The 13,321-nt window shown below is 34.7% G+C and overlaps 1 protein-coding gene across 8 annotated transcripts in view; it reads left to right on the top strand.

The window, feature by feature from the left end:
• The window catches only part of PTPN20 (protein tyrosine phosphatase non-receptor type 20), a 90,978-nt gene that overhangs the window by 44,133 nt on the left and 33,524 nt on the right, over positions 1-13,321 (top strand). For 6 of the 8 annotated variants that reach the window (XR_008510408.2, XM_024253646.3, XM_054522263.1 and 3 more), the window contains 2 exons: positions 9,521-9,672; positions 12,451-12,541. Coding sequence is in view for 6 of the 8 variants with exons in the window: in XM_024253646.3 (XP_024109414.3) it covers positions 9,521-9,672; positions 12,451-12,541 (243 nt within the window). In the remaining 2 variants the exon portion in view is untranslated. Of the gene's footprint in view, positions 1-7,804; positions 7,930-9,520; positions 9,673-12,450; positions 12,542-13,321 lie in introns of those variants that run through there. The other 2 variants (XM_063727553.1, XM_054522264.1) reach the window with 2 other exon arrangements.

Here is a 13,321-nt window from a genome sequence, read left to right as displayed (position 1 = left end):
GAAGTGGATCATAATTTCCCACTTCTTAAGTGTGGGTTGCACATAAAATCTTTCAAAGAGTACAGTATGGCCAGAGGAGTACAAAGAATAACTGCATAGTAGAGAAACCTAATAAACACTACTGCAGCCATGTGATCAGGTCACCATCAACTGTCATACATCGTGTTGGTAGAATATACCCTTGATACTATGGATAAATATGGCACTCTACCTCTGTGATCTTATTCCTGAAAACCCATAACCCCAGTCTTAATCATGAGAAAAAATTAGACAAATTTCAATAGTAAGGCATTGAAGAATACACCTGGCCAGTACTCTTCAAACCTATCAAGCTCATCAAAAACAAGGAAAATCTGAGAAGCCATCATAGCCAAAAGTTGCCCAAAGAGACTTGACAACTAAATGTAATGTTTTATCCTAGATGGGCTCCTGAAACAGTAAAAAGATATTAAGGAAATCTAAGAAAACCAAGATACAGTATGGACTTTAGTTAACAAAAATGTGTCAATATTGGTTCAATACTAATGAATGTACCATCCAAATGTAAAACATTAATAATAAGTGAAACTTTGGCAGGGGATATATGGGAATTCTAAGTGCTCATTTTTTTTTCATGTAAAACTTTTCTAAAAAATACAATCTACACATTTTTAACAAAATGTCTTCCTGTTTCTCTTGTGACTTCCCCTTTGATCTGTGGGTTACTTAGAGGTATTTTCTCCAAATTATTTTTATTGTTGTAAACCTTACATAACATAAAATTTACTATCTTATCCATTTTAAGTGTATATTTCAGTATTATTAATTATATTTTTAAAAATTTGTTTGTACCTTTGGAATCATTGCCAGATCCAATGTCTTGAAGTTATTGCCATGCTTTCTTGTAAGAGTTTTATAGTTTTAGCTTTTACTTTTAGGTAATGGATCCATTTTGAGTTAATTTTTGTATATGGCATTAGGTAAAGATCCAATTTTATTATTTTGCTTGTGGATATCCAGCTTCCCAGCACCATTTGTTGCAAAGACTGTGTTTTTACCATTAAATGGCCTTGACAACTTTTTCGAAAATCATTGGGTTTTATTTCTGGACTCTTTCTTCTATTCCTTTGGCCTATATGTCTGTCTATGCCCATACCAGACTGTTTTGATTACTGTAGTATTGTAGTAAGTTTTGAAATCAAGAAGTGTGAGTCTTTTTTTCCCCATATTTTTCAGGATTGTTTTAGCTATTTGGGATCCTTTGAAATTCTATATGAATTTTAGGATGAGTTTTTCTATTTCTGCAGAAGGAGTCATTGGGATTTTGATAAGGATTACATTGAATCTGTAGATCGTTTTGGGTAGTACTGATATCTTAATGATATTAAATCTTCCAAACCATGAACATGAGATATATTTGTTTAATTCTTTTTTCAGCAATGTTTTGTAGGTCTCTTTGTACAAATCTTTCCCTTCCCCTTCTTGGCTAAGTTAATTTCAAAGTATTTTATTTCTTTTTATATGTTATTGTAAATGAAATTGTTTTCTTAATTTTATTTTCAGATTGTTCATGTGAGTATATATAAATGCAACTGATTTTTGTGTGTGACTTTGTATCCTGCTACTTTACTGAATTTATTTTTTTAACTGTGTGTGTGTGTGTGTGTGTATGTGTGTGTAAAATCCAGTAATCTTTAGGATTTTCTACATATAATATCATATCATATTTGCAAACAGAGATGTTTACTTTTTGCTTTCCCCAGTTTGGATGGCTTTTATTTCTTTTTCTTCCTAATTTCTCTGACTAGGACTTCCAATACTATGTCAAATAGAAGTGGCAAAAGTGGCATCCGTGCCTTGTTTCTGATCTTAGGGGAAAAGCTTTTACTCTTTCAACATTGAGTATGTTTGCTGTGGGTTTTCCATATATAACTTTTATTATGTTTAGGTATCTTTCTTATGTTCTAGTTTGTTGAATTTTTTTTCTACAAACAAATAGGCCAGGCATGTTGGCTCATGCCTGTAATCTCAGCACTTTGGGAGGCCAAGGCAGGCAGATCACCTGAGGTCGGGGAGTTCACGACCACCCTAGGCAACATGTCTCTACTAAAGAAAAAGTACAAAAATTAGCCAGACGTGGTAGCAGTTGCCTGTAATCCCAGCTTCTTGGGAGGCTGAGGCAGAGCAGGAGAGTCACTTGAACCCAGGAGGCAGAGGTTGCAGTGAGCTGGGATCACACTACTGTACTTCAGCCTGCGCAACAGTGAAACTCTGTCTCAAAAAAAAAAAAAAAAAGAATATATTCTTGAAAGGATGTTGAATTTTGTCAAATACTCTCTCTGCATCAACTGAGATAAGCATGCCTTTTTTTCTGTTAGCGTATTGTATTACCTTGATTTTTGTATGTTAAGTCATCTTTGCATTCCGGTAATAAATCCCACATAGTCATGGTGTATGATCTTTTTAATATGCCGCTAAATATTTGCTTTGGTACTATTTTGTTGAGGATTTTTACATCAATGTTTAAGATGGATATTGGCCTTTAATTTTCTTTTCATGTAGGATAATTGTCTGGCTTTGATATTGGGATAATGCTGGCCTCATAGATTAAGTTAGGGAGTGTTCCCTACTCTTTAATTTTTTTGAACAGTTTGAGAAGTATTGGTGTTAGTTCTCCTTTAAATGTTTGGTAGAATTTACCAGTGAAGCCGTTGGATCCAGGGCTTACTTTTTTGGGACAGTTTTGATAACTTATTCAGTCACCTTACTAGTCATAGGTCTGTTCAGATTTTCTATTTATTTGTGGTTTGGTTTTGGTAGTTTTGTGTTTCTATAAATTTGTCTATTTCATTGAGGTTATCCAGTTTTTTTGCATACAATTGCTCATAGTACGCCCTTGTAATCTTTTTTATTTCTTTAGAATTGGTAGTAATGTCCTCATTTTTATTTCTGATTTTAGTAATTTGAGTCTTTTCTCTTTTTATCTTAGTTTATATAATTAAAGGTTCATCACATCATTTTGTTGATATTTTTGAAGAACTTGATTTTGGTTTCATTGATTTTTCTCTTTTTTATATTTTATATTTTGATCTCTGCTCTAATCTTTACTATTTCCTTCCTTTTGTTAGCTTTAGGTTTAGTTTGTTCTTTTTGTAATTCGTTACATTGTAAAGCTAGTTTGTTTATTCGAGGCCTTGTTTTTTTTCATGTAAGCATTTATAGCTATAAATTTCCCCCTTAACCCTGCTGTTGCTGTGTCCCATAGTTTTGATATGTTGTATTATGTTTTCACTTATTTCTAAATGTTTCTAATTTCCCTTGTAATTTCTTCTTTGATCCATTGGTGTTTTAAAATTATATTGTTTAATTTTCACAAATTTGTAAGTTTATCAGTTTTTCTTATATTTGATTTCTATCTTTATCTCTTGTATTTGGAGAAGATACTCTTTGTGATATCAGTCTTTTATCACTGATTGATACTTAGTTTATAGCCTAACACATGCAAAATATTCCATGTGTTCTTGAATATGTGGTCTGTTGTTACACACAGGATTCTGTATGTATCTGTTAGATATACTTCGTTTATTATATTGTTCAAGTCCTCCCTTTTCTTACTTCTGTCTGATTGTTCTATCCACTAATGAAAATGGGATATTGAAGTCTTCAATTATTATTGTAAAACTCTTTCTCTCTTCATTTCTGCCAATTTTTGCTTTGTGTATTTTGATTGTTACTAGGCGCATAAATGTTTATAACTGTTATATGTTCTTGCTGTATTGAACCTTTTATGATATATAATGTCCTTCTTTGTCGTTTTTAACTTTTTAAAATTAAAATCGATTTTATCTGATATTAATATAGCTATTCATGCTCTGTTTTGGTTCCTGTTTGCATGGAATATTTCTTTTACTTTTAACCTATTTGCGTCTTTGGATCTAAAGTGAGTCCTTTGTAGACAGTGTATAGTTGGGTCGTGTTTTTATTTTTTAATCCATTCTGCCAATCTTTCTTTCAATTGGAGAGTTTAATTCATTTACATCTAAAGTAATTACTGATAAGGAGAGACTTCTGTCATTTTGCTATTTTAAAAAAATATTTCTTGTAGCTTTTTTGTTCCTCATTTTTTTTTTTGCCTTACTGTCTCCTTTTGTATTTAGTTGCCTTTTGTAATGAAATATTTAAATTCTCTAACAATTTCCTTTATGTATTTTTTTTAGCTATTTTCTTTATGGTTACCATGGGCATTATATTTAACATCCTAAACTTATCACTCTAAGTTGAATTTATGCCAGCCTAATTCAGTAAAATACAAAAAAAAAAAAAAAAACTGTGTTCCTTTAACAGTTCTGACCCCATCTTTTTCATTTGTTGTCACAAAATTACATTTTTATATATTATGTGTTCCAAAACATAAAATAATATTTTTAATGCTTTAGTTTCTTATGTAGAAAACAAAATGTGGATTTACAATCTAAAGTTATGGTAATTTTTTTATTTTTAGACTAATAAATTTAGGAAACAGTCATCTCTTAAATCATGTAGAAAAGAAAAAGTGAAGTTACACATTATTGTTACAAGAATACTAGCTTTTATAATTAGTCATGTATTTACTGAAATCTTAATTTCTTTATTTTGATTTTTTCTTTGATTACATTAAAGTTGTCACTCAATTGTCTTCTGGCTTATATTGTCCTTGATGAGCTTTTGGATCTGAGGCTTGGTGTCTTTCATTCATTTTGGAAAAAATTCTCAGTTATTATCTTTTCAAATATTTCTTCTGCCCAATTCTCCTTCTCTTCTATTTTAGGATTCCGTTTACAGGTGTAATATGTTAGTCTGTTTGATATTGGCTTGTAGTTCTTGGATGGTCTCTTCTTCTCTGCCTCTGTTCCTCATCTACCTTTTTTCTCTGTGTTCTAATTTGGATAATTCCTCTTGATCTATTTTGTAATTCATGAGTTCTTTTCTTGCTTCTGTGAAATCTACTGATGAGCTTATCAATAACATGCTTAATTTCTTACAATTTTTTTTACTTTAAGCATTTCCACTTTATTCTTTTTATGGCTTCCATCTCTCCATTGAAATTCTCCATTTGTTCATGTATATTGTCTACTTTTCCCACTGCCTTTTCACACATTGATTATCACTATTTTAAATTCATCACTTGACAGTTTTAACATATGTTATATCTCTGTCTGGTTCTGTTGATTGCTTTGTCTCTTGGCAACTTTTTTCTCTTTTTCTTACTTCTGTGTGTACTCTAATTTTTTGGTTGAAAACTGAATATTGTATAGTCTAGAGATAGAAGTAAAAATGTCTTATCCGTGGTTTCACTCTTCATAGTTTCAGTTACTTGCAGTCAACCACAGACTAAAAATGTTAAGTGGACAATTCCAGATACAAACAATAAGTTTTAAATTGCACGCTGTTCTGAGTAGTGTGATGAAACCTCACACTGTCCTGCTCTGTCCTGCCTGGGAGTGAATCATTCCTTTGTCCAGCATATTCATGCCCTATATGCTACCTGCCTATAAGTCAACTAGTAGTCATCTTGGTTATCAGATCTACTGTTTTGGCCTCACAGTGCTTGTGTTCAAGTAACCCTTATTTTACTTAGTAATGGCCCCAAAGAGTAGTGATGCTGGCAATTTGGATATGCCAAAGGGAAGCTATAAAGTGCTTTCTTTACATGGAAAGGTGAAAGTTCTTGACTTAATAAGGAAAGAAAAAAATCATATGCTAAAGTTGCTTAGACTTATGGTAAGAATGAATCTTCTATTCAAGTTTTGCTGTTGCACATCAGAGTGCCAAAGTTATGGCCACAGTGCATGATACATGCTTACTTAAGATGGAAAAGGCATTAAATTTATGGGTGGAAGACATGAACAAAAATGTGTTTCAGTTGATGACGATCAGGTTCAGTACTATCCAGAGTTTCAGGCATCCACTGGGGGTCTTGGAACATATCCCCTGCAGATAAGGGGGAGCTATTGTAGTATTTCTTACCTAAGTTCTAGACGCTGAGGTAAATAGGGATTGGCATGACTCTTTTGTTGGTAGGCCTTCAGTGTGAGGAGTTGCATTAATTTACTCAGTAATGCAGCAGGGCTTGGGTTTGATGTTGCTATGGTTACCCTTAGTGCACCACCAGCTTCAAATTCCTCCAGTGTTACCTTACACGTAGAGGATTTGCCTCAGTGTTTACTCCACCCTCTGCTTTAGCTCTTCCCATTGTACATTCACCTCAGAGAAGGTCTTCTCCATGATCTTGTCTAATTCCCAGCAGTAGAGAGCTCTTACTTATGATTACCTTGCTTGCCAACCTGGTTGGGGGTGACATTCTCTGATGTCCTTGTTCAGTCTCAGTCTTAGGAAGGCCTCAAGTGGTACCTCCTTTGTTATTTTGTCCATTCTGCAGGTGTAGGGAATATCTTATGGCCTGGGTCCAGGATGCTCTTCTCTCTTCCCTACCCCCAATGTTAATGAGTCTTCATTTGTGCCTGGAGTATGGCAGAGTTTCATGCCTTTTCTCAGGTTCTTATGCTTTTGGTCCATTAGGGAAATAGGGAAAAGCATTCTGGGCATGCTTTGTGCCATTCCTGTGGATGCTGTTTTTCCCTTTCCCAAGCTTGCCCCACGAAGGAGGATTTCTCAAGCTCCTCACCCTGTCTGCAGCTTTTCTCCTGAGCCTCTGATGAGGCCCTCACATGCATTATCTTTTCACTGTTTGTTTTTAAACCTTTCTTGTCTTCATTAATGTATGTATACATGCCTTTGTCCTATGGCAATAAGTTGATTTTCAACTGTCTGCTTTGTTTCTTGCAGAATTCGATTTAATTATAAATTGTTGCTGTAATTATGTACTTTTGAGTTTTACTTTTATTTTCTTAGGTTTATAAACTAATTTTTTTTAACCTCATTCTATTGTTTTCTTATCTCCTTGTGAACTCTTATTTAAAATAATTTATTTTCTTTTTCTTTCGACAGATGTTGCCTACACAGTTCATTTTCCTTTTTAAGCTTATCTTCCATTTTAGAATAGATTTTAAAAATTATTCTGCATGCTATATTATATTATTATTTTTTCTGTGTTTCACGTTTTTTTCCATTTTGTTATGAACATGCATAGCTTTTTCTATCTCTTCGGTTTTGTTGATTGAGCAGGAATGAATTCTTCCTGATTTCCATGTTTATTTGGATCTCATTATCTTCCTTTGTAAACTATATTTTGGAGGGCTGCATTTTTTATTTTGCCTGAGGACAATGATAAGTGTGCTGAAGGAGTAGGGGCCAAGGAGCAGGATACTCAAAGGGCATGGTGTGGCTGAAATGTTAAGCAGATATCACAGATGCCCTTACTCAATATCAATCACGCCCTTCTCCTAGTGTACCTTCCTGTATGGCCCAGGCAGAAAAATGAAAAATTACATTTTCAAGACTTCCTGGTAGCTTATTTGGGATATGCCAATCATATGCACTTAGCCAAGATGTAAATGTGTAGAGAGGCATCCATTTTATTGCTATGCATCATAGCAGGCTTGGCGTTCCTGGTCCTCATTATAGGCAAGGTGATGTGTTACTAGAGCCAACAGTCATGGTAGTGACTTTTTCATTTCTCCATTGTTGCTCAAGTGGTGTCATCTAGGAGCCAGTGGCTAGAAAAAATGGTCTCCACCTTCCTCAGTTTCCTAATTGTGGCAAAGACAGAACTTTTCTTGGCAGACCATTATGCAGTGTTGTTCTTGGATCATAATGAGAGAGGCATCTGCTCTTCAAGCCCACCCAATGGTGATACAAGCACCAGATAGATATATCAAATCCCTTCCTGTAAACAGGCTGAAATGATTCCCATGATCTACAGCTGAAACCTCACCTTTATACTTTGATTGGAATTCTTGGACCAGGCTACAAGAAAAAGAGACCAAATTCAGAATGATGTTAATGATAAAGGTATATATTTTCTACCATAATGGAAGTCCAGAGATAGGAAGGATTCCAGGTTCAATATGATCAGTTGCTAATGTCATCAAGAACTTAGGTTCTTTATGTTTTTCACATTTGCTATACTCCTTCCTTTTATGGCCATAAGAGGGCAGACTATGATAATTAGGTCCTTATACTTCTTTGTTTATGTCTGTACAGAGGGATGAGGGTAGAAGACAGGTTTGCTTCTGTTTTTTACAAGACCAGCCTATTTCTATGGTTGGCACAAATCTCCTACCTATTTCTGAATTATTCACTGGAAGGATCTTACTGTGGAATGATCGCAAATGGCTTTAACTAACCAGAGAGGTAGAATCAGTGTTGGGGAGTCAACACCAGTGTTTGTTACAGTCATTCTACATTTTCATTTTTTTTCTCTCTTCATTCTCCCAGCTTTTGTACTAGCAAAGGTGGAACACAATGGGAAGGTCTAAGGGTTTTTCTGTTGGGCATCAAAGATGATCAAAATGGCTTCTACGCTTGTGGGAATTTTTTCTCCCCTTCCAGTCTGCTTAGACCTCCTCTCATACTAAGGTTAGGGGTATTTGTGAGAAATTTTAGGATTTCTGTGCCTGTCTATCCCAAGCAAGAGCCCTCACTTCCAACCCTACAAAGAGCCTCTGGATATAGTGGAGTACCAAGATAAGATGTGCTTCCCAGGAATGTGCAGATTCTTAGAAATTTCCACCTCTTTCTTTTGCTGTATTGTTTTGTATATATCTTTTTCCTGGTATTAACTTGATTGTTGTTCACATTATTTGGCTTTGCAAAGAGATTATGAGAACTTGCTTTACTTGAACATCTTACCTCAAAATTTTGAAGCTTTTAAAATATTCTTTTACTGTTGACTTCTAGATTTATTGCATTTTGGCCAGTGGACATAATGTATAAAATTTCAGATATTTGGAACCTTGACTGTCAACATGACCTAAAAGATCATAATTAAAAATAAAAAGATTGTATATGTGCTATTAAATATTAATAGAATGTTCTCCCCAATTATTGGTTGCAAGTGTCCATATGTATCCATTATTCAGTCTTATTAATTATATTGCATAGATCCTCTCCATCCTTGGTGTGTGTGCACGTGTGTGTGTCCATGTTCAGTCTGTTTCAGAGTAATGAAACAGGACGTGAACTCTCCACATTCCCACATCTCAGACTCTAGGAACTTCCAAACACTTGGTCCCAGGGAGGGCAAAAGTTCTCTCTTTTTCCTAATCCAAGCCTTGTACGTTCTTGCCTTGGCATAATTTTCAATCCATATACCCAATTCACATTATAAAACTGAACACTTCTCAATCCACAGCATTCGTTATGTTTATAGCACTGAACAGTTTTCTCCAAGGACAGTGGATTTTGTATAATTTCAAGGTGTAAATAGCCACTATTTTTCCAAAGGAAGCCTCTTTCAAAGTAGTAGACTCTTCACCCGTGGAAAAATAAACTTCTGTTTACCCTTAAGTGGCTGTGCCTTTAAGAGAAACAGAAACAAAAATAAAATCTCCCTTCACATATATACCAGTAACTTACATATGTGAATTTTTCTCTTCCTTAGATACGCACAAAATTGTTTCTGAAGGAGAACTAGATCAATTGGCTCAGATTCGGCCATTAATATTCAATTTTCATGAGCAGACAGCCATCAAGCATTGTTTGAAAATGCTTGAGAAAAAAACAACAGCGTATGATATCATGCAGGAATTTATGGTAAATATTTTCTCAACAAAAGTCTATATGTGATTTCTTTTTTTATATCATTGCCAGAGGGTTTCTTTTCTTTTCTTTCTTTATTTGGTTTTAGTACATTGTTTTTACTTTTAAATATTATATATATTTTAAAGTAATAGATGTACATGGTTAAAAAAAAAAAAGCCAAATAGCATAAAAGGATATAAAATAGAAAGTCTCTCTCTTTCTCTCAAGACTTTCTAGGGCCCCTTTACACTATTCATTTTGTCATTTTGTCATGCAAACTTTTAAAAAAATTTGTTGGAATGCACTTTACATCCTTAAATTTGTTTTCCTCCTAGATACAATTTCCAAATATATTGTCAGCATGTATAGCAGTATCCCATTTTTTTAAGTGTTGCATGGTAATTATATGGATAAGTACCTTAATTTATTTAATATTTAATTTCTGAAATTAGGGTACTTATCCATATAATTAACTACCATAGAACACTTGGACATTTAGGTTGTTCTAGTCTTTGCTGTTATGAACAGCAGTCATCTCTCTTCATATACTGTATGCATATATTTAAATATTTTTAGAACAAATTCCTAGAAAGACAATATTAATATTTTGGGCTATCAATTTTTTGGATCTTTTCTCATCTCTTAAATGACAAATTATTTCTTATTGATTATTTAATTGGTATTTATTTGAGAACAAAAGAATATCTTTCCATATGTTTTTAAGCCTTTTATATTTTCAGTGAACTGCTGGTTTCAATTCTTTGCCACATTTTCCATTTTTTTTTTTTCTTATTGGTACTAACTCTTTTTTTTTTTGAGACGAGTCTTGCTCTTGTCCCCCAGGCTGGAATGCAGTGGTGCGATCTCGGCTCACTGCAACCTCCGCCTCCCGGGTTCAAGAGATTCTCCTGCCTCAGCCTCCCGAGTAGCTGGGATTACAGGCGCCTGCCACCACACCTGGCTAATTTTTGTATTTTTAGTAGAGACAGGGTTTCACCATGTTGGCCAGGCTGCTCTCAAACTCCTGACCTAAGGTGATCCACTCACCTCGGCCTCCCAAAGTGCTGGGATTACAGGCGTGAGCCACCGCGCCTGGCCGATTACTAACTCTTTAAGGAAAAAATTATGCCTTTGTGTGTCTTACATGTAGTATTTTTTCTGCTGTTGTTTGTGTTACACACAGAAATAGCTGATTTTTAGTGGTCAAATATGGCAATCTTTTCTTTTGGGGCTTCTGGGTTTGGGGCTTTCTGTGCTCTTTAGGAATGCTTCTTTTACTCTAGGACTGTAATAATTACTTCATGTTTTTTTCTAGTACCTTTATGATTTTTTAAGCATTTAAATCTTTGATGCAGCTAGAATTTAATTTGGTATAAGATGTTTGATAGGGACTCAGCATTATATAGCTATCCAATTGTCCCAAGACTCTCCTGAAACTTCTCTTGAGTGATGTAAAATGCCACTTTTATCATATACTAGAGCCTTACATATATTTTAATTTATTCTTGGACTTTTTCTACTGATTTTCTTATTCCTTTATTGGTATTGTTCTGTTAATTAGCATAGCTTCATATTATCTTTTAACATCTAATGAGACTCATCTGCCATCATTACTCATTCATAAATGAATTTTTTCTCATTATTCCTACAGAATTTTTTCCAGATTAATTTTAAAATTGATTTTCAGAAAGACTTGATCATTTTATTGTGCTACTTAAAACCTTCACAGGCTCCTTGTTCTCCATGGCAGTGGTTGCTAGGTTGGCTACACAAGAGTTACCCAAGAGCTTTGAAAATGTATAGATTCTCAGGCTTTCTCCACAAATATTCTAATAAAGTATGACTAGCTACCTCCTAATTTCATTTATATATGAAAGAAGATCGTTTATAGTTTTAGTCTGTTGTTGGACTAGATCATGTGCTCTGTGCTCTTATTACCATATTAGTCACAGTTTCCCAAAGGGACACGTATGCCTCCATTATTTCCACCCCTTCACCTTCTCTCCTCTTTCCTTCTAAGTACACACTGTTTTTCATATGCTAACTTCCAATGACTCACTAAGGCCCAGTTCAAGGGCTATTTCCCCTTGAGGAGCTTTTCTTCTTGACTTTTAGGTACAATCTAGTGCTGTCATTTATACTACTGTCTCCATACATTGGTCACATGGTATTTGATTACATGTCCTGTAACTACTCTGTTCACTCCTTAAGTATGAGGCCATTATCCAATTCATCCCTGTATTCCAGTGTCTGAAACAAGGCCAGGTACCTACTAAATGCTTAATAAGTGTTTGTTGAATTCACACTTGGTAAAGAAATTTTTTGAAAGGAAGGATTCTTAGGGTCCTAACTATAATTTCTTCAAAGGGGAAGGGTAAATTGTGAGACTGTTTGTATATATTTTTTGTTTATATGTTTTTGTTGTTGTTATTTTGTTATTTTTATTTATAAAATGATAGATCTGTGGTGGGTTCTGAGAAATGAATAGCTTGTGTTTCCTTTTTTATGAAAGAAGAACAAAATGAAGTTCAAGTGGAAAGTATCTCCAGAAAGTTTAACATTTTCTTATTAACCACCTCACTGATTGGCATGTGAAACTTGAGATATTTTATATAGCACTTTTTAAATGGGGATCTAGCTTCACTTATCATACAACACGTTAAATAGCAGGTCATGTTATATAGGGGTTTAAGGATCATGAGCACTAAACAAAGGCATATTTTTTCTTTTTTATTGGTTATAGTAAATACACAATTTATTATTTATTTATTTATTTTTAACCTTTTAAAGGCTTTAGAACTTAAGAATCTGCCTGGCGAGTTCAACTCTGGGAATCAACCAAGCAACAGAGAAAAAAACAGATACCGAGATATTCTTCCATGTAAGCTAAAAATGGTTTTGATTATTTTCCGGTTGACATTTAGAAAAAGTGCAAAGGGCACTGTATGGCTTTTTGTTTGAGAAGTTTTGGCCCGTGGCCATGATAAAGGGTTCTGGTACATAGCACTGGGTGATCGGACATATTCTAAGAAATGTGCGAGATATGAGAGAGTCAGGTCCTCTGTTTTCTGGTACATCCTTCAGCCACTGTCACAGGGTCCTTTACAGCAGTCCTTCAGCCTTGTTCTCATATATTGCTGCTTCTCAGAACATGAGCCTTCCAAAACATAAAATCCAATAGTCTGAGTCATACACCACTTTTGGTACCCGAAGCCTTAACCACCTTCTCTGGCTATTTTGTTTAGACACACAAAAAAAGAGCTATTTGCATCCTTCGTCCTGGACAATAAAGCTATTAATCTGCTCTCCAACAGGAGGCTGACTTTTGATTGTCTCCACAGAGCCTTAACATTGCTTCCCTGTGTTGGATGGGAGGGTAGTGGCACCTTCTATCCTCCCCACTCAGTTACTCTTAGGAGTTATCCGTCTCCGGCCATTCAAAGAGCAGAATCAAAACGCAGCAATGCAATTTTAATCTTAGGCAGGATATCTCATTCCATAACTCACATTCCTTTCAAAGTCAAAGTTTTTCAAAACTAAATTTACTATTTTACTTCCTCCAACTTGACCCTCATCTTATATTCTATATCTTATGTAATCACCAAGTTCAAACCAGAAAACAGGGAGTCAGTTGATTCTACCTGCATAATACCTCTGGGGT

Source organism: Pongo abelii, chromosome 8 (genome assembly GCF_028885655.2).
Source record: "Pongo abelii isolate AG06213 chromosome 8, NHGRI_mPonAbe1-v2.0_pri, whole genome shotgun sequence".
Lineage (NCBI taxonomy): Eukaryota > Metazoa > Chordata > Mammalia > Primates > Hominidae > Pongo > Pongo abelii.
This window is presented reverse-complemented; position numbering and strand designations above follow the sequence as displayed.